The 27,248-nt window shown below is 31.7% G+C and overlaps 3 protein-coding genes across 3 annotated transcripts; 1 reads left to right on the top strand and 2 right to left on the bottom strand.

Moving 5' to 3' along the window:
* Window positions 1–2,396: 2,396 nt before the first annotated feature.
* Window positions 2,397–13,126, bottom strand: LOC106712898 (otoconin-90). Its single transcript, XM_045679414.1, has 4 exons — window positions 13,027–13,126; window positions 3,711–3,963; window positions 3,290–3,463; window positions 2,397–2,705 (listed from the first exon to the last, which is right to left on the bottom strand). The coding sequence occupies exons 1-4, from the start codon at window positions 13,106–13,108 to the stop codon at window positions 2,426–2,428; spliced, it is 789 nt and encodes a 262-aa protein (XP_045535370.1). The 5' UTR covers window positions 13,109–13,126; the 3' UTR covers window positions 2,397–2,425.
* A 6,759-nt stretch (window positions 13,127–19,885) lies between these two features.
* Window positions 19,886–20,423, bottom strand: LOC106712934. Its single transcript, XM_014505612.2, has 2 exons — window positions 20,386–20,423; window positions 19,886–20,274 (listed from the first exon to the last, which is right to left on the bottom strand). Exons 1-2 carry the CDS (start codon window positions 20,395–20,397, stop codon window positions 19,897–19,899), a joined length of 390 nt encoding a protein of 129 aa, XP_014361098.2. The 5' UTR covers window positions 20,398–20,423; the 3' UTR covers window positions 19,886–19,896.
* A 1,558-nt stretch (window positions 20,424–21,981) lies between these two features.
* LOC106712933 lies at window positions 21,982–22,767 on the top strand. The gene is made up of 2 exons (XM_014505611.2): window positions 21,982–21,999; window positions 22,222–22,767. Exons 1-2 carry the CDS (start codon window positions 21,982–21,984, stop codon window positions 22,765–22,767), a joined length of 564 nt encoding a protein of 187 aa, XP_014361097.2.
* Window positions 22,768–27,248: the final 4,481 nt, after the last annotated feature.

Raw genomic sequence — 27,248 nt, 5'->3', positions numbered from 1 at the left:
GGATGTAAAAATTTTGTACATATAATAAATATATGTTTTTTAAAACTATTTCTTTCATTATACAGTGCCTAATTTTAGTCCACATTCGCCTCCTGCCCATTTCTTATAAGGAAAGGATGGGAAGGGGAAGTGGATTTGATGGAGGAGAGGACGCACAAACAGAGGATATGTCCACCTTCTGTGCGTCCCCTATTCTGTCGATTAAAGGTAGGCAACGTATCTGCAATTACGGATGTCTAAAGGCAGCGGTCGCTTCGTTTTTTACGTGGATTCAAGTGACCGCTTGCTCGTTTGTCATCTTATGATATAAAAGATATCTATTTTCCCAAAGCAATGTTGAAATTTGTAGAAAATGTTATCATTAAATTATTTAATTTCGACTGAGTCCTTGCCATAAATCTACCAACGAAGATTGGTTTTATAAATTCTACCAAAAACATTTTACGTATTAATGTAACTAAACCGGATTTACAGCACGAAAAAATATATTAAAATGTCCCCAAACATTTTATTTAAGACCTTAAAATCCGAAAAATAAAATATTTTACCATCACACACCCAAAAAAAAAAAACTTATGTCAAAAGCATCGAAAAATAACTTTCACCGTTATGGTCAAAATGGGAGTTTGTTATTTATTTATTTAACTGTAAATGTTTGAAAGTAATTAGAATTAAAACACTACAATTAAATACAGGATTCCATTTATTCTAAAGAAAATTGCTATGTTTTACAACGAATTTGTCTATCCGTATATATACGCAGGATAATAATAATAATAAAACGGATACGTAACCGGATAGTAATAATAATATGGATAGAAATAATAAGCACACATTGGCTTTTCTGGTGGCTCACAATTCTTTGGTACGTCGCCATTTCTTCGAAGAATAGTCGCAGTTGAACATAGCTGTGCTAATGTCAATGCAATTATAAGAATTTGTTGATATTTTGGCATCTGAAAAAAACAAAAAAATATAAAAGGCTTCAATTGTTTTATATCTTTTAATAAAGTTAATTTAGGTAAAAAGCGTGATGTGATTCGAGCCTCTAAAAAGTTTGTTTAGCAAGAGAAAATATAAAAATACTTACGACTTCAATATACGCAAAATAATTTTTGATTTTAAAACTTCACCACTGTCTTTAATGAAGCTTTCTTGCAATCGAAATTTTGTTATTATTCTGTGTAACACTAATCGATTATTTATACTCATGTTGAGTAATTATACGATTCGATTGTGAGGTTTATTCGTTAGTGGCTATTGGGCATAATTGGCGACACATGATTTCATAGTAAGCAATATAATTTGGGAAGAATTTTTATTATTTTGTTCTAAAATTTTAGAATACAAAAGTAATAGAAGAAGTATTTTTAAATTGTGTTTGTGCGTCTATCGTATTACAACTTATAGTCCTCACTGGATCTGATTCGTTATTTTACGACTTAAAATTCAATTAAAATTATAAGAAATCAATAAACTAGGTACGTTATTTCCATAAAACAAATTAAAGTACTTAAAATAATAAGCACGATTTTGCTGGATAAGGAATTTTTTGAAGTTAAATTGTTTGACCTAGGTAAGGGTTAAACAATTGGCAATCGATTTAAGAGCGTCGGTGGCTCAGGGGTTTCAACACTTGACTTGCAATCTGCAGGTCCTGGGTTCGAATCCCGTCATGTACCAATGTGTTTTTCGGTTTTCGATTAACATATGTACATTTATCCGACGTTCTTACGGTGAAGGAAAACATCGTGATGCAACCTGCACATATCTGAGAAGAAATTCAATGATATGTGTGAAGTCAACCAACACCCGCACTTGGCCAGCGTGGTTGACTATGGCCTAGTCACCCCTAACTTGGGGTAGGCTCCGAGCCCCTCGGTGGGGACATACAGTGAGCTGATGATGATGATATGATGATGAATCGATTTAAATTAATTTCGATAGCGTTTTTAATTTATTTTCACATTACTACACATTTACATGTTATGTGAGGGAAACCCATAATCTATATATATAAAAGAAAGTCGTGTTAGTTACACTATTTATAACTCAAGATCGGTCAAACTGATTTAGCTGAAAATTGGTGGGCAGGTAGCTTAGAACCAGGAAACGGACATAGGATGATTTTTACCCCGTTTTCTATTTTTTATTCCGCGTGGACGGAGTCGCGGGTAAAAGCTAGTATTTATATAAAAGTTTGTCGAATTTAAATGTTTCATTATGTTATTTTTATCTGCGATTTTTTGTATCTATATTTAAATGTTGAAAAATAAAAAGAACGTGAAATTGTAAAAAATTAGCATTCATTTTTATTTACATTAAAATATGTTAGACATTTGTATTTACAAGATTAAAGATTAACATATAATTCTAAATATTACAAATTAGTGGTAACAAATATTCACTATTATTAAATATGGCCCTATCTGAACATGAGTAAATTTTGCAATAATCTTAACGGAGAAGAGTGACAAAGTGCACGTCCTCTAGGACAAGAGAATTTTTTGACACACATTGCAAACTTCCTGTCACATTCACAGAGTCGTGCCGCACAGCCGTTAATAAAGTTATGTCGTGTCTGGTAGTTCTCTAGCGCACAGAGCGGCTGGTTGTGGTAGCATTTCCAATAGTAGGGTTGGAAGTACACCGTGTAAAATGGACAGTAGATATTCTCGTAGCACTCGTCGTGGAGTCGACAGCAACTAGAAGTTGATACATTCAAAATGATTAAAGTAATATCTTAATATATATAAATCTCGTGTCACAATGTTTGTCCTCAATGGACTCCTAAACCACTTAACCGATTATAATAAAATTCGCACACCATGTGCAATTCGATCCAACTTGAGAGATAGGATAGTTTAAATCTCAAATTATAGTCGCAATTTTAATTTATTGCTAATTATTTGTCTGTTATTATTTGACAGTCACAATTATCTGTTAACTCCAAATGATTCTAACAGATGTCGATACCTTTCGACTGGGTTGAGTAAGTAATCAATAGATGGCGCTGCTATGGTAAATCTACGAACGTGTCATATAAGCTTATTAACTGCGCGCGGACGGAGTCGCGGGCGACAGCTAGTATATATATATATATATATCTTAGAAATCTTCTACTAAACTAATCATTGTACGACTTTAAGACAATAAAGAAGAATTTGTTAACTGTTGCAATGAACAATTGAATGAGTGAGTAAATGTGAAACAGAAGAGGGCACTTGATTTAGTTATGAGTGAATGAAAAATGCTATGCTATGACGTGCTATTATTTACACAGACTTACTTATCAATCCCATCAGTAGGTCGACCTGAGCCAAGGAAGCCGCAGTAGCAACCATATCCTTTGTAGGCCAAGGGTTCGCAGCCCGTAGCACAGAATATCATGTTATACAAATGGAGTACTCCTCTCTTGCCGCGACTTTCATTTTTATTTATATACGCCTTAGGGTCTATGTTCCTGTAAAAAATATAAAAAACGGTATACATAGTAATCTGTAGAGCTACCGTGAAATCCTGAAGTGGATACTTCTATCTCTATTTGGGATTGAGCATCATTTCTATCCAGGATTAATAAACTCGTGGTACACGCCGTGTCTAATGGCACGCACATTCTGTCAAGACTATGTGACTCCTATTGTATCAACATTAATTTATCGACAATAACAGAGTCTATGAAGAGAATTAACAAAAACAGTAACACTTACCTCACACCTTTAATGTAATCACCCTCTGGTATTGAGTATCTGTAAGGGTCGTGTGAATACCCAACCAGTAACTGATTGTTTCTAGAGTTGTCGTTTGCTCTTAAGCTATTTACATTAACTTTGGTGTCATCTCTATCATTATATCTAATTGTACTATGACTATGTGATGGCTGTATGCTGTAAGGTGTCTCAGGTATTTGCGCATAGTTGGTGCTGTTGTATATTTGATCGTATGTCAAATATTCTGACCAATCTGAAACAAAAGAGTCTACCATTAATGAAAGTCGATAATTTATTTTATTTAAGTATTTTTTATGGGACTAAACTAATATGATTCTCTATTCTTTTATTTACGAAGGGTTCTTACAATATGTATTACTCTTCGATATTTCTATCAATCGTCTTCTTTCTTTCTTATATATATTCTGTTTCACACAATCCACCTTTACTTTCCTCCGTCTTCTTTTCCTCTTGTGCTCTATTGTCTGTCTACATTAATTCTCATTGCTAACAGATAAAGCAAGATTCTATAACTCTTTTCAAATATCTTGGCGGTCCAAGGTCATCGGCGCGCTGCGCAGTGCTCTCCCCCCGCTACATCTAAATTGTGTTCTGCGCAGCGACTCGCACGAAGTTAAGAGCCGCCAAGATATTTAAAAATATTTCTACTTTAGTATTAAAACCTGTATGGGAATTTTCGAACTATGTACAACTATGCTTAATATTTTGTCTTTAATGAAAGTACACACAAATTGTCGTAAGAACAACAATAATTTTCAACCGGACACTTAACCTTAATGATCATCGCATTGTATAAAAAAATCATTTTGTTAGCTTCCATATAGATTACATCCTTTCCCATATCAAGATATATAAAATAAAAAGATACTAAAAACACTGACCCAGAAGGTATCAATGGTAAAAATCAGTAATGTTTACGCACTGAATATATTTTACAATAGCTTGTAATGAAGGTATAAAGAGATGGTCTGATATATTTCAATGGATAGGACGTAACCAACGGACCGGCAAAATAAACGTTTGCTATCAACCTAAAACATGGGATGAATATTTTAAAACAAATCCGTATTAATGAAAAAAAAAATCTTAACGAATGTTTTTCTTTCATTTGCAAGTTTATACAATTTATTAACAAATTATATAGGTCGAAGAGAAAACATTATTACGTGTTTTAAATACTTTATTGTTTAATTACGTATGATAAAGGTATAATAGATTTGATGGACATTAATTTTATATTTATGTTTAATTATATTCGAAATTGCAAGGACTATATTAATAAATACTATTATGTTATTACAAATAATAATAATTGAATGAGTATTAATTAAAAAGGTTAATAACTTTTATTTGATACTAGCTGTCGCATGAGACTCCGTCCACGCGGAATTTAAAAAAAATAGCCTATGTGTTCTTCCAGACTAGGTTCTACATCTGTACCAAATTTCATCAAGATCTGTTGAACCGTTTGGAGATACTTTCGAACAAATCTAAACTAATAATATTAGTAAAATAATTACAATACATTTAACGTGATTAGGAATTAGAAGTCGAGTTTAGAATTTATATCTTGTTTCTATTATTACTTCAACGAACAACGAAAAAAAAAATCCATATTTACACGTACTGAAGTGGATTTATTAGTTTTTTATTTTTTTAAATAGTTATTTGTACTAATGGTAAAGGAAAGCGGGCGATTTTTGCATAATATGATAACTACCAAGTAATATTTGTAAAAGTAAATTGACAAAATTGATCGTCCTTGGTGTTTAAAATTAATTTCTAAGAAAATCATCGATTACATGTCAAAATCAGACATTAGTGATGTGCTAAGTCATCATTTCAATATCTATTTGTCGATAGAAATCGTGTCTATAATGTCAAGGTTTCCTTATACCATCGTGCGAGTTTACGTAATTGGGTCACGAATTAACATGAATGATTTGTAAAATGCTTTACGATTCGAACGAATATGAAACTAATTTTCACATTAAATTTTTTGTCTATATTGTATAGCAAATAAAATAATTTGATTTACATAAAATTACAGTTACAGAGTTCGATTTTTTATCTTATTAATATTATAAAGATGAATGTTTAGAAGGATGGATAAATGGATAGATTTATTGATATCGGATAAACTAGTGTTTCACCACAAACCCACTATGGTAAGTGGTGATGTGGTCGAAGTATGATACGGATGGATGGTCCTGAACGGTTAAATATATCTCAAAATTTGGTATAGATGTAGAATATACTATGGAAGAACATTTAGGCTACTAATTACGTTTTTATTTTAATTCCACGCGAACGGAGCCGCGGGTGACAACTAGTAATTTATATAATTTTAGACACATTGGGAATCTTTTAAACTTATAAAGGTCTTGTTCATAAAGCAAATCGTTGGATGGTGAATGAAAAATACATTCTAAAGTGACATGACTTTAGTGATGTGCTTTTTATCATTGTCATTATCGATAGAAATCGTGACTCAAATGTCAAGGTGCGGCAGCGTGTAATCTGTGATCATGCAACAATTTATTCTTTTGCAAGGGCTAATAAGTTAAAGTAATGCGTGGAATCCATTGATGTTTTGTAACACAACTGAATAAGTACAAAAAATTATTAATTAACTTTTGACATTTTATTTTTATATACTTATACGTACTTAAGCTTAAGCTTTTCCTAAAACTTGTCAACAACTGTACATAGTAGTTAATGAATTTAATTTGTCGTTTCTGTTGTAAATCCAGATTTAAATGCAATAAACAATTCTCTTAGGGCCAGAAGAGTCTATAAGATTATATATAGATATATTTAACCGTATTGGCTAAATATTTTATTATTTCGGCCTTCTAATTTCAGTTTAAAGACATTTTAAACAAATGCCACATTACAAAATATCATCCTCCCACATTTGAGGTCTGTATTTAGTTACAAAGTAATGACCATGTGCTACTATTGCTGTTATTGTTTTTATATATCTCACGGACATTACAAATAAAGACTGCTCTCATATTAACATACAATGCGATTTTGTGTTACTATTTAAAATTGCATATTATCAGATTGTCGGTATACTTACGCGAATACATTAGTCTTATGAAATCATCTCAGGATTATTTACTTACTAGCTGTCGCTCGCGAATCCGTATGTGCGGAATTAAAAAAAAACATATTAAATAGCCTATGTGTTCTTCCAGACTATGATTTATATCTAAGCCAAATTTCATCGAGATCCGTTGAGCCTTCTGGAGATACCTTCAAACAAACATCCACCCATCTAAACATTCGCATTTATAATATTAATAAGATAGCCTACATATGTCATTGCGTTCTAGCTTCGAATAAATTATGTTATGTACAATAGTTGACCGACTTTGCCTCAAACTCTCAGAGGGATAATATAAATTAAATGACATCTCATGATTTGGCTACAGGAATATAGAAACATCTGCGAACATCAATCACACTTTGGCCAATCAGGAAAAAAGAGCTTTTACCGTTGAAAATTAAAATTCTGGTGACCAGACTTAGTCTAAGTATACTTTAGAAGTTCGGGAAAATGAGAAAGACGAAAATTAATGTAGTGCATAAAATGAATGACTATGAAGAAAGTTTTTATTAAAATTTGAAGATTTTCACAAAGACAAAGACAAAACAACATCGATACTTTGAGATGGTTGACTCCGATAATGTCTGATGTCATTAAAATGATTGGCATATTATATTGTAAAATACCTTTGCCTAAGGTATGTTAAATTGTTCGGTATTGGACCTTGGCCTAATAGTAACTGCAAACTTATTATTAAATATTTGAGCAAACATATTTGCTGATAAAACAATGATGAGTTCGCTTCTAGGTGTTTATTTACGTAATATTGAAATAAGTAGCTGGTTTAATGGAATCAAATATAGATATTGACCAATAGAATTGTTAAATTATGGAATATTAATTAAATCACATATTTCTGTTCTCTGATTTTGTTAAGCTGACGAATAGGTCTCGATTACTCGCATAATTTTTTTCTTATCAATACAACAGTGCCTTTATAAAATAGCTGTAATTTTAACTATGACATAAGTTAATTATTATTATATGTTTTTTAATATATTTTGAAATCTAAATGAATTTTACTAATATTATAAATGCAAAAGTTTAGATGGATGGATGGATGTTTTTTAAAAGTTATCTCGAGAACGGCTCAACAGTCGCGAGCAACAGTTAGTGTAAAACATAAATAAATGTAGCGATACGAAATAATTTAGCGGATTCGTAAGAGAAAGTTCGTTTTTAGTTAGTGAAGAGGCGAGTGAGTAGCAAGATAGTGGACCCCGCATTATGATATGACCGGTTGACCGTCAAACGGGCCACTGACCAAGTGTCCATTGTTACACGTCACTTAGTTATATGTACAGTGTAAACTCTTTATAACGAAACTCAAGGGACTGAGCATTTTTGTCGTTATAGAGAGTTATCGTTATATGGAGTGAACAAAAAAACAACAAAATTAACAAGATAACATAACATAAACAATACCGATAGTAAATATTTACTGTCTACAAATAGGAACACATTTTTTCGTAATAGAGAATGGCGAATCGCTATAAAGAGTGTTTCAATATGTGGGTTTTAACGCAAACCAACCAAGTTGGGCTCACTTCAACGTTACAGGGAGTTTATTGTTATAAAGGATAACGTTATAAAGAGTTTACACTGTATTTGAAAAATAATATATGCGTATCACTGCTAAATATTATTCAAGAAGAATGAGCTGGATGATCATATTTTTGCGGGTGTTTCCAGTTTTTTTTTTTTGAAAATGCTTTAATCCTTTAATCATTAGTAGCGGCGATGTTCTCAGCATACAAAAATGCTAATTGACGTGCAGTCGTATCAAACTGACATATTGCATACAAACTGTAGATTAAGGTTTCGTTCTTATTGTCCTGTCTATTGATTCATATGTTGAATATCTTTGTAAAATTGTTCCAGATTAGGTATGCGATTTTTTTTATAGAAATGTGTACGATGAAATTACATAGACAATGGATATAAATCTTAATGAGAGTATGTATCGAAGTGAATTCGGCAACTTGCGGTAGTGAAAATTGGACACCGGTTTTTATGTAATGAATAAGTGATCTTTCCCTTGTTAGTGTCACGGCACGTAACATAAATAATCTGTAAAAACTTAATAAGTATTTGATAACGTACTTTTGTTTCTTTCGATTTTAATTTTGTTGGTTATTTAAGTAATTCTTACAGTGTGTTTCCATTTGTAAAAACTAAATACGAATGTGTTTTGAATGAATTTCACTTGATGCTGTTTTCTGTTAATAAATTAGATCGATAGTTATGAAGTACTAACTATCGCCCGCGGCTCCGTCCGCGCTGAATTAAAAAAAAATTAGTAGCCTATGTGTTCTTCCAGACTATGTTCTATATTCATGTCAAATTTCATCGAGACCAGTTAAGTCGTTCTGGAGAAATCTTCTAAAAAATATCCATCCATGCATCCATACATCTAAACTTTCGCATTTATAATATTAGTAAGATCTATAAATCAAATTAAACAAAGTCGCATTTCGTGACCTTGAGTGTTCTGCTAAGCCACAAAATAGATACGGTTTTCATCATGATTTGTTTAGGTATTTAGTAAAATCACAAATATTTCTCTCGTGCATTGGAATCATAGGATGCTATATAATAAATAGTTAAAGTTTATATTTTATCAATATGATAAGGGTTTAAACGAGTTGTGAATCCTTAAACCACCAACCTAACCTAATAAACCTTCCACCGACCATAGATATCCATGTTTAAAATATATACTTGAAAATATAATATGTAATCTGTATCAACTTAACAATGACATTGTGTTGTATCGTTAGTCATAAATTATGTATTTGTACCACTAGTATATACTTTGCAGATGCAAATTGCATCTTAATGTCGCTGGTAAAGGCCACGGTCGGTGCGTCTTAGTCACGATAGCTTAATCTGAATAAAGACCTTCACGTTGTGACAATCAAAAGTTTGCAAAAGGATTATAAATGTTGAAATATTAATGTAGACACCGACAAATATTTTACCCGGTAGGGTTCCGTGAAACTGCAATAAATATTGCGCCTCCATGTCAATATCAAAAGTGATACGAGATCCTTGTCGGACTTTCTTTCACATCTGTCACTGTTTTGTCGTATCTTGTTCTGCGCTTATGTAGGTTTTAAAGCTTCTCCCTCGCCGATCAGTTTCAGACCAGTGTGGAAAAAAAGTATGGGTGTGTTCACGTACATCTATATATATAAAAGAAAGTCGTGTTAGTTACACTATTTATAACTCACGAACGGCTGAATCGATTTGACTGAAAATTGGTGGGCAGGTAGCTTAGAACCAGGAAACGGACATAGGATAATTTTTACCCCGTTTTCTATTTTTTATTCCGCGCGGACGGAGTCGCGGGTAAAAGCTAGTTGTTTATAATTGCAGTTAAGTATTACTATATTTATAAACAAAAGCATCTCTACTAGTTGTTAATGGTAATTATAATTCTGTACCACTATTTGCTTCCCTATATACTACTTTATAAATAACATATAAGGATGGAAAGGACATGAAAGGAAGTGCATTTCTAATGTCTAAGTAAACACATTACGAGTATGCTATATAATTAACCATATACTTTATATGTAAAGGTCGACAAAGACAAACTAAGCAGAATTATACAGGTTTTACATTTTAATTGTTATTTTATTCATCTCAACAGAATACAATCATCTGAGCATGATTTGCGTAGGTAATTACTAACAATAGTATATGTTATGTTAGGGATTATGCGTTTACTTTAAGCACATCTATTTTTAAACCTTTACATTATAACATATAGAGTTAGAGTTAAAAATTATCTTTTATTAAAAACTAGCTTAGAAGGAAATTTAGTACATCGATGATTTTCATGTAATTTTATATCGCAGAGCGGTGGCAGTTAAAGTGTTAAGTTTTTTAAATAACTATTTAAAGTGTGATAATGTCAACTGAACCGGTATTTAAAGCTCCGCTATCGCGGTTAGTTCTAATATTATAAGATCCTATTTAGACATAGAACATTTTCACACAAAAATTACAAGACAATTAAAGTACGACAAGGATCGTTAGACAATTTTTTGACATTGACAAGAGGGCGCTACTGAGCTATCATAATTTTGTTAGATTAATGTCTAAAGGGTCTGATAACTTTGTCGGTCTATAGCTTAGTATGTCGGTTACCATAAAACGTCATTTCCGGCTTGCCGTTACCTCCAAGCAAGCGTTTATGTCAAGCGTCCCATTATAACAATCTCCGTGCTTCGGAAGTTACAGTAAGCAGTCAGTTCCGTATACTACTTAGCAACGGAAGTCAACAACACCGGTCAAGGTTGTAATGCAACATTAAGAATAGGTCACATTTTTTTCGTTGTTTTGTTGTTGGAGATAAAGTTGCTTACTTGATGAATTCTGACTGTTCCTATTTAGAAGATTCACGTTCCCATTTTCGCACAGGTGGTTTTATTTTTTAAGTAATATTTAACAATCTTACTAATATTACAAATGCGAATGTTTAGATGGATGGATGTTTGTTTGAAGGTATCTTCAGAACAGCTCAACGGATCTCTATGAAATTTGGCACAAGTATAGAATATAGTCTAGAAGAATACATAGGCAACTTATATGTTTTTTTTTTTAATTTCACGCGGACGGAGTAGCGGGTGACGGCTAGTATTGAAAATGATGTAGATTTTTAATGGAGACATTTTTTTAAATCGATCCGGTAGTTTTTGAGTTTATCAGTTTCAATTATACAGTAATACAAATCATTTCTCTTTATAATATTAGTGCAGAAGTAAGTGTAAAGTCTAACCTAAAACCTAATCTAACGTTGTGTTATACTTATAATATTTTAATTCATTAAAATTTTAATTGGTGAAAGTAGCTTTGTTTGTAATTTAAAAAGTTTAATATTTCCGTTACATTTCTTAACTTAATAGTATTGCATAGTTATGCAATTAAGTGTTACGGTTAAATTATGAAATGTGACTATTTACTATTCAGATAAAGTACATAAGTTTAAATCAGTTAACTGATGACATAACGAGTTATAAAGATTACCTACAGACGATCATTTATGTTTAGATGTATGTATTTAGGAGACGCGAAAGGGAATTTTAAATAAGAATCTACGAGTCAATAACTTCGGTTTTACAAAAATCTATTGAATTCTAGCAAAAAATATCTGCGTATTTTTTATCCTTCTTATTTCTAATTTACTTTTCATTTTGAGAGCAACCTATGCTGTCACAATATAGCGCGGGGTCAAGCACAATTTTATTTAAAAAACATTTTATGCAGTAACCTCGTCGGTTATAAATCTGTTTCCTCTGCTTACCCCTCTGGAATACGTGCATTGTACATGGCCGTTTTACAAATACTAGTAATGAAACGTTATTTTTTACACATGGCCGCGAAATACCGTGACATCAAAGTGGTACATTACAACGTAATCTATTACAATAAATAATACATAATAATACTTAACAATTTAACGTTTTTTTTTTATTTTGACTATTTTAAAACAGTAATAAATGTAATCAAAGTCAGTTTATATTCTAAACAAATCTTGTTGAGATGGAAGTATCTATTTTAGGTATGTGATAATTTTTAAAGAAGTTATTAAATTGTTTAAACTTTCGTGAGACATCATAATTAATTAATTAAGTACTCGCCTACTTCACTACTAGTACTTCACTCGCCCTGAAGATGGACCCCCGATGGGTCCGAAACTAGTCGGTGCCGTCACCGGACGATCAAACGTGAGTTAAGCCGTTTCTTAATTAGTTAAAGAAGTTATTTTTTAAACCAGAGTAGGAGCAAACGAATTGCGGGAACACAGCGATGATCATCAGAGCAACTGTAGATATGTTGCGGGCCTTTAATACTAATAGTCCATTATAAATGCGTTTTTATATAAGGTATATAAAACACGATGTAAGTGACTTTTTTCTCAAACTATGCAAACTCAACGAAAAGTGTAGGTTGTAGATAAATATCTCCATTAATTATTATAGAGAACACTTTATAAATCGCGAGAAATTGCACGCATGTTTCAAACTTTCTCAGATCCGAATAGATTATTATTATTTTTAATAGCCGACACTACATCGCACTTTTACCTTCTTACCTTCAATTAATAATTTTCTAATCTATGTATAAAAAATTTAAAACTTTTAATTTTTAAATAATGAAAAACTCCCTTACTTTTGCAAAATACCGATGGCACCAGTAACACTAAAGTAACTAGAAACACTAAACTGTCAAATTTTAGTTTTTTTAAATTCATCCGTAAACCAAATTCTTTTCTAATAATATATTTGTTTTTTGTACACTCCATCACAGGATATATTAACATATTATTAACACTCATTTTTATTTATATTATTCATAATTATTATGAACACATTTTTAAATTTAAACGTCAACTTTTGCGCGGCAAAATCGAAGCGCGCACGAGCGCTGCGTTCGCCATCAAATGACAGTTGGCAAACATCTCCCGCCATAAAACTTTTAAAAAATGACTGAACAAAGATCTTGATCAATTTTCTGCTGTATGATTACACCTGCATGATTAGCAAACGGTATAAACAAATTCCGTGTGAACTTGTGTTCTTTTGTTTTAGGTATTAGGTTATTTTTTCATTCTAATGAATACAATGACTGCCATCTTTGAACCAGAAATGTTTATCAGTTAATTTCTAAAGATATTTTCGGATATTGTAATAAGTAAAAATAAATTTTTATAACTATAATTTGAGAAACAGCCTAAAGTATGAATAAATGACCATTAATCATGTTCGACGAATATTTATGCTGAGACGTCTCCCTTCCTTACCTTCTTACCTTCGTAAAGAATGTCACTGGACAACGTAATAAATAATAATGCTCGATAATTTTTATGAAACCAAACCGGCCTGTAGTTATTTAAAGAGAAAAAATATCAACATTTTTAAGACCAAGAATATATGCACCAGTGTAATTCAACAGTGATTAACGTATTTTAAAAATCTGATAACCGTGGTAACACAAGATAACAAACGTTGTAATTTTAATTTGAAAATACTTACAAAATCCTTTCTTCATTCCTTGTTTCTTGGGTAAATAAAACACAATTGTATTACACAATAAATATTAAGTCGTTGTTAGCTCGTACATGTCTCCACCAAGGGGTTAGAGCCTACCCAAGTTAGGGGTTATAATTAAACACGCTGGCCCAATGCGGGTTGGTTGACTTCGCACATATCTTTAAATTTCTTCGCCAACATGTGCAGGTTGCATCACGATGTTTCCGTTTACCGTGAGAGCTTCGTATAAATGTTCATATGGAAATCGAAAATTGGTATATAGCGATGATTGAACTAGGACGTTAAGATTTTGGTCCAGTCAGGTCCAGCGCTTAACCACTGCGCCATTGTCGCTCTAAGTCACGTGTTGGTAATACATTTCAATAGCTTTTGCTTGCGTGTGGCATTGCACATCGCGGTAATGTGTGATTTATAATAAAATAATGTCACGCACATAGCTATTTACAAACACCTGCGTATTTATTTCCTGCGTTATGTTATATCACTTAAGTTGAGATTTTTTTATATAAACTTTTTATGATTGGAAGGAAAACTTGTGCGTAGCAAAGTTGAAGGGAAGGTGTACATTATTGTGTTATTGCATTTTCTTTGAATCGATTCCGTTGCCAAGGTTACTATGTAAATAGCTGTTATTTTCATAGACAAATTTATGTTTCTCTTAGTTCCGATTTGTGGATAATAGTAGCTTTTGTAATTGAAAACCAACGCATGTAATTGTTAAATTATTTTAATATAGTTTAAAGAAAAATCAAAGTTTAAAGTAAATTTCGTATTGCCATATTACGAAGATAGATGGCGTTGTTAAAATAAATCATTAATTTTGTATCTTCAAAAACAGTTACAGACAATACTAGGGTTTATATAAAACATATCTTTGTTTGCTTGTTATTTTATTAACTTATAAAACCGTTGAATGAAAAAAAAATAATTCCCCACGCGCCGACTGAACTATCTTTTGCTAAAAATTAACATATCTTTAATAGCATGTATTTATTATACAATTTTATAGCGTTGTTTTATTTAAATTTTATGTATACAATAAAAATACTTTTGTAATCTGATGTTTTATGGCATTAAGATACCTAAATCTATTTCGTTTCTCTTTGTTATTCGTTAAATAATTTTGATGTTAAACACTGACTTTACTTCTTTTTTCTTTGAAATTGAGAAATTATTCTGACATAAAAATTAACATGCACATTATAGCGAAAAGTCAGACGTTGTGTTTTCTGTTAAAGATAGTGTTTTTTTTTAATTTCCCACGGACGGTCAAAGACGCTCCGATAGGTCCAATTTGGACGATCGCGTGTGAAATAGAGTACAAGTTACTCGTTCGGATCAAAAATTACTTAATACGGCATAAATTAACTGACTCAAGCAAAAGATGATGCTTGTAACACGTGTAATCTTTACGTTATACTCTTGAGCTTAAATAATTTCCTAACAGATTATAAAATCGAAAGTACGTCGATTTTTTTGAGAGCATAATTATTTTAGAGTACGCATTAGTGTCTCCTTATGGAGGTAAAAAGCTTCCAGGTCATATACTCCTTAAAAAAAGCAATAAGGGCAAGAAAAAAACAATGAAGTTAAAATAAATGCGTGGCCCAAAAGATATTGTCGTTTGTCACAAAAATTAAAAAAAAAGTTTTGTGTCTACGACTATTACGGAGAAAGTTACTTTCACGGTTCTTTCATAAGAAAACAATTGGAGTGATCATTGTGAATATAGATTATGTAATTGAGTTAACCCACTGCCGATTACCGGAGCCATGGCACCATGCAGTAAGCATGTGTAAGTTTATACAAAAGAGGTTCTATACCTTTAAAAAATAAAAAACTAAACTTAAAAATGTTGACTCTTATTTTCTTATATTATTTAATTATATAGACACTAGAATTTTAAAAGAACTTAATAAAAAGCCTATATATTCATCCAGACTATGTTCTACATCTGTGCCAAATTTCATCAAGATCCGTTGTGCCGTTCCGGTGATATCTTCTAACAAACATCCACCATCCATCTAAACTTTCGGGACTCGATGTATCGTATAAAATATAAATTCAACTTATAAAGGCTTATCGTCACAGCTAATTCAATTTTTTCTCTAACACTCGATTATCAAACTGTTTAAAAAATAATTTTAAAATATATAAGTCTAGTTTAACCTTACCATCACAAATTACAAGTGGAACAAACATCATTATCAGACCCGCATACACTGTTCTGTCTAATTTACTACTTTTTAGAACAAAACTCCATTTTACTTTCGAAAAACCAACAGTTATAAAATATTTAAAACACTCCATAACAATAATGTCTTTGAATAATTATTATAAAAACACCCAACACACATGCTCGTTTTTTTAAATTATCTGTCTAATGTGGCGCGCGCGCATTCTTTGTTTGCGAATGAAATGAAATGATAGATGTCTCCCGCCATACAACTCTTTTTGACAGTAAATTATTTTAACAATAATCTGTAATCAATTGTTGAATTAAAAAAAAAAACTTCATTTTGTCTATGAAATATAATGTATTCTGATATTATTTAAGGTTGTTTGGGGGATTTAGAAATAGTTGTATAACAGATATTAAATTACACAAACTTTGGTCTGCTAAGTTTTGTTGACAAACCTCCGATCACCTAAATGATCATGTTTTATTCATAACCTCTGCTTAGCACAAGTATAACGTAATTTATTAAGTCATATCTTGAAATTATCTTCACAGGCATGTTTTAACCTACTTTAAAAAGTCTATGTTAAAGTAGCATAATAAATAAAAATAAATGTATGTCGTAACTTAATAGGGTTTTGTCAATATTTGTACCTTTGTTAACAGTATAATAAATTAAATTCTTAATTTCATGTCTTACTTATTTGGAATTATTTGGAAGATTAAGTTGGAAATATGCAACCGTATTTTTATTTAGTTCAGTACTTTATTCTTTAAGGGTTGTTCTATGAAAACTTTAAATTATGCAATAAGTTGTACCTTAAATTATTATAGTGTTATTGTAAGATAGGAGATTGCTAAAATAAATTTGCAGGCGCTGTACCGTACACATTGCACATTTTATGTATCTTGTTTGTTGCAAAGAATTGTGTCAGTTCCCAAATTTTTAATCAGTTTATTACATTTTAAAGTAAAAAAACACTTTTTTTGTAATGTGACAAAGTTGTAAGTAGTAAGTTTGGGTATGAATGTGGGGAGGCATTTCTATTTATAAAGGGCCTTGTTTTGTCAGACTTCGCATACACCTGATACGAAACAACGAATCAATTTTATAGGCTACAATAACATTTTTATTTGCATATTTTATTACAAATACATAAATACGGTTGCGAATAAAATGCTGATAGCAAAAAGGTTAAGTTTACCTTTTAAAAGTTTGGGATATACCGGAGGATAATTTGAAGTTTTTCTTCAAAGAAATCTTTCCGACTAGCGTTGTTCATTTTTAGCGTAGTCAATTAAAACTATAATAAAATTTTAAAACCACGTAGTTAATTCCATATCTTCTAACTCTATTCTCATAAGCATTCAGTCTTAATCGATCACTATGGTGGGCCCATAGTGTAGATTCCTCTCGCTAAATTGACACTAAAGGAACCCACTCAACGCAGAGTGCGTTAGTCATAGACGCAACATATTTGTTCTATTTTTCATATCACTTTTTCTGTCGAATTATTTATTCTACTTTTCTATTATAAATTAGATAATTTCATTCGAATTACGATAAAGAAGCCTAAATTGGGAATAATTAATAGCATAAATATTATTCTGACATCTTAAAAGGTCTAAGAAATTTCGTAAAGAGCTTTCGATTAATTATTGATAAAAAAGAAATAACAATTTTCGATATTGGCGGTAAAGGCGTCCGCCATTTTGTGCGCTATACGACGTTTGACATTTATTCGTGAATCGATAGTCGTTACGGCCATAGTTATGAAATTCATTTTCGAAACATAATAATGTGGAAATGTTTGTTTTTATTTTGTTTGATGTTAAATGCATGTTATGGACATAAACATCATGGTAAAGAAATATTTATCGCGGAAAAGTATCCTGATAAAGTAAAATATAGTGTTTATCCGATGTATTATCCTGTGGTTTATCCATATTATCTTCCGTCTTATAATTTTGTTGGCTAGTTACTGGCCTTTTATAAAAAAAGTCAAGCTGTAAAACAAGAAACAACAAAAGAAAAAGATCTGGACCATTTATTTAAATTCAAGCAAGATAAATTAAAAAATGTAATTTCATCATTACAGGTAAAATCTATATATATAAAAGAAAGTCGTGTTAGTTACACTATTTATAACTCAAGAACGGCTGAATCGATTTGACTGAAAATTGGTGGGCAGGTAGCTTAGAACCAGGAAAAGGACATAGGATAATTTTTACCCCGTTTTCTATTTTTTATTCCGCGCGGACGGAGTCGCGGGTAAAAGCTAGTATGTACTATTTTTAATATGATTCTATATAAAAAAATCTATAGTAATTTCTTTCAGAATTTTTAAAATGTAACATGGCAACGTTGCATGGATATTTGATAGTTTTGTTACTGCTTGCAATTTCTTTAGTGTCAGTCTGGACGTATTACCCAGATTCGAGGCCAATTATTGGGTCATTTACCCCAGGCGTGGTCTATCAAGCTGATGATTGCAAAGAAAGTAATAACAATGCATGTTTAGAAGTACCTACAAAGGAAATGTGTAAGAAGAATCTATCGACTCCTACCGTTCCTTGGATTCCCCTACCTTGGTGGTATTTTTATTGTCAATCCTTATTAAGTCCAAAAGCTGTACAAAAATTAAAAACAACTTCAAGTACTGTGCATGAGTATTTTAAAAATGTTTTGAGAGATTTAACTATGTATAGAAAATCGCAAAAAGCAAATAAAATATTGTGAGAGTATTTTCTTCTTTTTTTCTCTTTTTTCATAATTGTAATATAAATGAGAAGAGATGAGATAACTAAAAGAAAGCTTATGTGTCTAAAGCTAAAATTTAAAAGTAAATTATAACAGTACTAGCTGTCGCGACTTCTTTAACATGGAACTAAAAAAGTATCTTAAGTTAGTCCGATATTACGTCATGTCCAAGTAAAAATTTTACTAATACTATTTTTCGATATAACATGATTGTTTAGATATGAAATATATTTTTTGGCATGATTTATTTTATAATTTTGTGCAATCTATACATTCTTCTCAGTTTCTTTGAAAAAAATGAAGATAGCATAATGTTTTTTGGTACCGGTATTTTGGCAATTTAAACCTAGAATTAAAACCTTTAATTTAATGTTCGATTTTCAAACAGTTGGATAAACTATTCAATATTGTAAAAAAAAGAAGATTTTACAAGATTTGAATTTGGAATTTTTTTAATGGAAAATAATGGAACAAAAACTATTTTTAGTTATTCGCTTGTGTGCTTTAAAAACAAAAAGCGAAGGTTTCATCATTTTAATGGTACCTTTAGTGAAAATTAAAACAGTTGCTCATTACTTGCTACGTTTATTATGGTGAATTATCAAAAATACTGGGACCTATAAATAAACAAAGGTGAGAAACAAATCATGAAAATGTTTCTAGTACGCTTTAGAATCAAATCTTGAATGAATAATTTTCAACGTATAGCTTAGTATTGTATTATCTGTGTTCTTCCTAATATTTTTAATGCGAATATTTCGATGGATGTTTGTTATAAGGTATCTCCAGAACGGCTCAATGGATCTGGATAAAATTTGGAATGGATATAGAATATAGTCTGAAAGAACGCATTGGCTACTCTATCTACTGTCTACATTGTCGTCCGCGACTACATGCTGACTCACACGTAGTCGCGAGAGAGAGTCTTTGAGAATCTAATCGAGGAGAGACAAAGTCCAGACAAAATCTTGTCTAATTTCGTTGTACAAAAAGCAAGGACAATTCAAACAGGAGTAGGAAATAAAGCAAGCATTTGTGATGTATTTAATTCAAACCCTTTTAGTTCTCGTTAATAACTTTGTTGTCCTAACTAGTGGTAAATTGTAACCGCTCCTTCTCAAGTTTTGTAATTGTCTCAGATAAGATTTATATCTGTTGTAGATAATGTTCTGATTCTTTTCTGTCTTCGCTCTCAAGTCCTCACAGTAATAGAACCACCAGGGCATAATAAGTTGCTGGTCGAACGCCTGCTTAAACATATCCGCGCAATAAGCCGGATTTGGTATTTTAAAGTGTTTCAACGCATTTTTTTCCATGCTGTTTGGGAAGTAAAGTATTTCGGCAGGCTTCTGCGTCGTACGTCGTGTTGATGGCAGCCATTTTGATTGTACGTAGTTCAATGATATAAGACAGATAATGCTGTTAAACTGAGAAATAATATAGAAAACTTTACTATGAACATGGATTTTTTCCATGTGCGAAAAAAAGGAATTAACTGTGAGAGCTTTGTTAACTGATTGTTACTTGAAATGACTCACCAATCGAACCATTTTTATTTAAAAACTTGTCATCTAAAGCGTACTGATATTTTTTATGTAAAGTAGATGGATCATTAACTCTACAATGGTTAAAAATATAAGATTATAAAAGCCACATTATGCTAGAGACAGAGTATGTTATGAAAACTGATTTGAAATGCAGTAATACTGTGTAGCACTTTGTCGAGAAATACATATATTTTAAGCCATTAAATTTCACATGTTGTGATTTTATTGCAAATTATATTAGGTACATTATAAAGAATCCTGTATAAAATACGCGGGAGTCACAAATGTTTTTTTTATATCATAAGGTGGCAAACGAGCATACGGCCACCTGGATTCGCCGCAATATCCTGCCTACCTTTAATCAACGGAAAAGAGGACGCACAGAAAGTGGATATTTCTCCATCCTATGCGTCTCCTCTTCCACCAAATCCACTTCCCCTTCCCATCCTTTCCTAACCAGAAAAGGGTGGGAAAGGAAAGAGGACTAAAATTAGGCCTTCGTTACCGCACTCATCAGACGAAACGCGGAATTGCTTCCACTTCGCGCCTGTCTTCTGTGTGGTCGTGTATTTCACCGAACGACCCGACCAATTCGTGCACCCAACAAATATTGTTGTTGCGGGATCTACCACTGTTAAATTATAATTTAGTTAAGGTAAATTATATTGTAACTTAAGTACTCAGGTTGCCAACGGTAATGAAATTATAGTGTGATTTAATTTGTCTACGTCGCCATCTATTGGTTTGACTGATAAACTTAATTTATTATGATAATTTTAATTACAAACGACCTGAACCAAAAGAATGCCAGCAATAAATGTTCACAAAAACATTATAAGTAAAATTATTTGAACAAGTCAATTAAGATGATTACTTTCATTGTAAGGTTTTTTTCTATAAACGTGTTAATTCACATTACGATGTAATAATTTTTGTATACAAACTTCTATTGAAACGGATCCTTTGTATTTTTGTTTACGCTTGTTTTCCTGAAAAAGTTGTTAGTAGGTCAAATCGATATTCGGTTAAAATCGCTAAATTTATGTCAACATTAATGTTATACGAACAAGCAGAGGTGTTGATAACCTTTAAGTGGCAGATACTACGAACAATTGGAGACAAAAAATACTAAATCGTTGGATAGGATTAAAGAAAAAATCTAGGGTTGTTCTTATTTTAAAATTGCTGGTTCAATTTTCAAAATAGATTTTGGCCTCTGACTATAAATGGATAGGCGATTGTTTGAAAATTACAGCTTTTGCTGCATTCGGATTTAAACGCGCCTGTTGATATTACGTGACAGTTAATTCTATCTACAATATTAGTTTGAATCCAATTCATCGCTACGAACTGCTGCCATCAGTGAAAATCAAATAAGCACAAAATACTACGTTTTCTAGCCAATCCATTAATAGAGGTGAGTGGATTTAGCACATTCAGTGTTAGTCGCAACAAATGAAAACTTTCGAAAAAAAAAACAAAACGTTACAGAACCGCTATCGATATTTACAAAACAAACGCTGTATTTTCTCCGGGAGCTGTGATAAGGTGCTGTACTTCACATTACATTTTTGTCGTTCAAATATAATGGAATTACTTGAAACGGTTGGTAGTCATTTTCTTAATGAGATGATTTTTTTCCATCTCTTTTAAGTAATATGTTTTTTATTATATTTTCGAAATGCTAAAGAATTACAAGGAATTTTCTTACATAATTATTATATAATTCTTATTGAAATAAAATCATTATAGTCGGATCTGATAACGTTTCAATTCTCTTATTTTTTGGTATTCAATCTTATTTAAAACTTAAACATTAATTTCCAGATTATAATAACCCTTCAATTATCGAACGTACTCTCAAAGAGATACGGTTCATCATCAGAAGAGAGTATAGAGAACCTCATCTATTATAAAGATTGTAATCATAAACGTAAAGAGGATGTAACAGCACCGTCAATACGGTCACAACCACAGCCGACACAAGAGTGCAAGATGTGCTGCAGCATGTGCTGTGGTGATGAATGCACGCATACACAGCACGAGCCGTTAATGAGCAGGCAATCACCAGCGATGATGAAACCACCACCCTTCAGGCAGCCAGTAGCACAACCGACATTAAATCAACGAGCGAAGCGGCCGAAGATGCGGCAAATGCCAGGACTACAGCCACCATTAGCTAATAGAAGAAATATTGAATTCACGCGACAACATATTCGAAGCCTGATCTCACAAGACCAGGATATCAGGAAGATTTTAAAAGATCTAGTGAGAGTGACGATGCAGAAAGTTGATTTGATGGACATGATTAAGACTAGAAGTTTAAGTAACGTGGAAGGGGTAGAGAACAGCGAAGGAGAATATCAACAATAACTTTATATTTATAAAGTCTTGTTACAAAATGTATGAGCATACATTGGTACATATATTTGTGCTATTTTAAAGTATTTAATATTAGAAATAAAGCTGTATTAAAAAATATGGTAAGTAACAAAATCGTACATCGATTTTGGTAAAATAAAAAGTTTTAAAAAGCTATAGACGAAGCAATTACATAAGATGGTGCCTGTAAATTTTCCATAGATGGCGTTATTTCGAGATGTCCCGATGTATGCCTCTTGAATTTAAAAAAGAAGCAAAAATAAATGTTTTATTCACTTCTAATGATGTGTTATGATAAATGTACACTGTACAGATGAAGACATCATTCAATTGCACTATTATTATTTTCTAACAGTGCTCCAACGCGGTACAGGCGGTGACAAATGGTGTGCGCGACTGTACTGAAAGCAACTGGAAGTATTTCAATTAGGCCAGTGTTATTTGTGGAAAATGTCGTATACAATAGTATCTATTGAATATTAGGATGAAGTAGAGTGTCTTTGACTGGTGGATTCTAGTTTTTTTTTGCTCCCATTTTTTTGTTTTTTTCGGTGAACTGTCTGGTTCTTTAAATCTAGTATGCTATGCCACGTAATACGTGAGATATGCATTTGCTGAACATCCGCTATATACTATTCCGTCGTTAACAAAATATGTTAAAATTTATATGAGATTTGTTGTACTTCACCTATAGGTATGGCGAGGCGAATACTTTATCGCAAATTCGTGCTAGGCCCTCTGAGTAATAATTGTGAGTCGTATATGATTGTGTGAAATAATTAAGTGTGACTTTCTTTAATGAAAGGCAAATAATTTAAAATGTTAAACAATTGATGTACAGATTACAAAACAAACAATAATCATTTCATGTTTGTCCCGACTAAATAAGTACCGTTGTACAATTAATTCAAATTAAGACTCATACTTGTTTGCTTATCGTTCAAATATACCAAGAATAATTTCTTCGTTGTTGTATTTTAAAGAAAGAAATGACTAAAGACGCCATAATTTCTTTACTGGGGAAATAGATTGTAGTGTTTCGAATAGGGGTAAGAGTAAAAAAGAAGATAGAGAGAGAGTGAGAGAGAGAGACAACCACAGAAGTAATTTATCGTATGAGATTGAAGTATTTGGACCTGGGTTATTGGAAAACACATCTAATTTTTTTGTATTGTTCTTTTTTGATAACATACTTCTTTAAATATTAAAGTGTGGAGTTTCTTTACTTTATGAAGGCCCACATTAATGTTGCAAATCGGCGGGGAATATAACTGTCGCTCATCTGCGAGATAAGTTGATGTCATATCAACTAATGGTAATATTTGTCATTATTTTGTAATCCATTTGCTAATTCCATTTTAAAACATTCCAAAATGTTACTTAAGATTTATTTATGTGTTTAAATAGAAAAAATTATATGGTTTTAATTCGTTTGTTTCTCATTTACTACTATGGTTAATTATTATGTATATCGCCACATACTCCTTCCTTTTTTTTATTTCTCTATTTTTCCTGCGCATAGTTTGAGGTTCCACTGAAGTTAAGTTAAGGTTAGTATTACTCACCTCTATTTATGTAAGTAACCACTATGCCCTAGTCGTAGAGACCTAGCTAGAGAGTAATCTAACTAAAGGCAACACTTATGCAACTTTAGTTTATATTCTACTAGCTTTTACCCGCGACTCCGTCCGCGCGGAATAAAAAAATGCACACAAGATAAAAAAGTTCCTATGGCCGTCTCCTAGTTCTACGCTACCTGCTCATCAATTTTCAGCTAAATCAGTTCGACCGATCTTGATTTATAAATAGTGGAACTAACACGACTTTCTTTTATATATATATATATAGAAGACTAGCTTTTACCCGGTCCGCGTTGAATAAAAAATAGAAAACGGGGTAAAAATTATCCTATGTCCGTTTCCTGGTTCTAAGCTACCTGCCCACCAATTTTCAGTCAAATCGATTAGGTTGCCTCTTGCTCGTTTATCATTTATTATAAGAAAAACTAAGTTTTAGTGCTTTCTTAATATCAGTACCTAGTGCTTTAAAAAACGAAGTACCGAGCCCAACTATGGCAATAATAAAATCTGAATAAATCAACCAAAATGAGATAAAAAAATTGAAACAAGAATAAATGTGTCCTGAGAAATTACGAACAAAATTTTTGAACATTTACATAAGTTAGTACGATACTTTGCGAGCGCAGAATTATGCAAATATATGCACACAATGTTTCGTGGACATTTATTACTTTTTACGTCGGAATGGACACATTTGTAAAAGATACAACTTTATTTTGTACTATCTCAACACATAAATTAATTAACAAATAAGCTATGATATGATTACTAACCAACATTTACTGGAATAAAAAAAAACAAATACATTTCTATTTTTACCCGACTGAAACAGAGGCTAAAGTTTTAACGTATGTGGGTTTGTATGTATATAAATTCTATTAATACGGTCTAGATCCTAAACGATTAAACCGATGTTGACAAGTAAGATGTCATTAGATTCATCTTCTTCCCCGGAGTTTTGTAAGGTATATATATATATACCTTGGACACAAAACAAATAATTGTGGACATGACAGATGATGTTTTAAAAATAATAGTGAAAATAACGAGTTCAAATCACATTTTCCAAAATTTTTTTCGTTTGCCAAAATTCTTCGATGTTTCCCAGTATATTTTTGAATAAGAAAGAGTTACAGATAAAATTACAGTTTATTTAGTTTAAATTTTGAAATTAAAAATATGTTATAAAACACAGACAATAGATGGCGCTGTTACATCTATTAGAGCCTCAGTCAGATAGTTTTTTTTATTTTTGAAAATTAAAATTACGTTAGATTATTTAAGTTGTTAGCACGTTAAACAAAACTATTTTAAGAAGCAGTACCACAGTTAAATGGTTTTTTCTAGAACAAATGTGAGCTGACTAATTGTCTTAAGTTATTATTATAAAATTACATCTCGAAATGAAAAGGATAATCTTCCGACGTAATAGAGGTAATACGTGGCGGGAAATTTAAACTGCAGGCGTAGCTATGCTTTGAGCATTTTCTTATGAATAAAATAACTCTTATGAATGTTATGGTTTCTTATACTGTAAACTAACGGCTCATTAATTTCCATAATCATCAATTAATTAATATCCGTAGCAATGAAACGTAACAGAGGATTTACGTTCTAAGTGTTCCGGCAGTAGAAACATAGAACATACATAATGTTGGCTACACATGTTGTGTTTTGAATGGTTCTAATCTCGCAGGCATAAACATTTCATAGCACACATAATAGTACAGTTTTGTGAAATCCCTCACGCAAAACCTAACGTGTGAATCCTATATAATAGAAAATCGACTAATGAAATTGCGGCCATAGTTAACTTTACAGACAGCTGCATAAGTATACATTTAAAACATCCGTATGCTTCAAACCACGTATTCATTTTGATTAATATGTGCATACATATTTATGAAATCGAAGGTCTATACAAATTTCTAATGTTCGTTAAATGCATATTTATACAGATGACTGTACTTTGGGATATAAGTTGGCAGTGAGTGTGTTTTGTAATGGACAGAATTAACGATAAGTTCAATAGCAAATTATTCAAAATAGAATCCACACTTAATTCTTACTTAAATTAGGGACAAATTTGTGGAAAAATACGATACCGAGAGGTTTAAAAGAGATTTCAAATATAATGCAGCTTAGTCAGTACAGCTCTTTATACGGTATTCAATTGAATAAAATAAGGGTATTGTCTTTAGCAACTTGATTGAGAAGAAGAGTGAAAACTAAAACAATTTTTTAAATAATTAAATGTAATTTTTTTGAGGAATTCGGAACGAAATTTATTTTTCTAAATTAATTTGTTTAAAGGTACCTCCGGAACGGCTCAACGGATCTTGATGAAATTTGGCACAGATGTAGAATATAGGCTGGAAGAATATATAGGCTACTTTTAAGTGTTTTTAATACCACACAGACAGTGTCGCGGGTGACAATTAGTTAACATAAAAATAATTAATGTAATTTTATAACTAAATATCACTGTAATAATTTTGCTGCAAATTATTCAAATTTGCGTTACGTCTACAACAAGAACTAACTTTTATAAATGCATATTTATAATTGGAGTAGAAATTGAGAAAATCTAGAAGCGAGAATTAAAAAAGTAATCAGACAAGACAGATACTGACCTATATTCTAGTAAGCCTAAGTGACCGATTAATAAAAAATGCATACCGAAGTGTAGAATATATAGAGTGTTATTTATTCAATGATTTAATATATTTTAATTAGTTTGAGATCACTGAATTTACAACTTAATGAAGTGTAAGTACATAACACCTGACATTTACTATCTCATTGCCTATTTATGTATTCGTTGTTAACGTGCAGTATATATGCGTAATTAAAAATCAACTGGAGTGCCTACAGCTGTAATAAACCGATGAA

The sequence above is a fragment of the Papilio machaon genome, chromosome 9 (assembly GCF_912999745.1).
Source record: "Papilio machaon chromosome 9, ilPapMach1.1, whole genome shotgun sequence".
Taxonomy (NCBI): Eukaryota; Metazoa; Arthropoda; class Insecta; order Lepidoptera; family Papilionidae; genus Papilio; species Papilio machaon.
The sequence above is the reverse complement of the archived record's forward strand: the minus strand, read 5'-3'. Positions and strand labels throughout refer to the sequence as shown.

Excerpts from the sequence above, each read along its gene's own strand:
- LOC106712898 (XM_045679414.1), bottom strand. The coding sequence starts at position 13,108 with ATGAATTTAAAAAAACTAAAATTTGACAGTTTAGTGTTTCTAGTTACT. Across the intron at positions 3,464-3,710 it reads GATTACATTAAAGGTGTGAG|GAACATAGACCCTAAGGCGT; the intron begins GTAAGTGTTACT and ends TATTTTTTACAG. Across the intron at positions 2,706-3,289 it reads CCTACTGATGGGATTGATAA|TTGCTGTCGACTCCACGACG; the intron begins GTAAGTCTGTGT and ends ATCAACTTCTAG.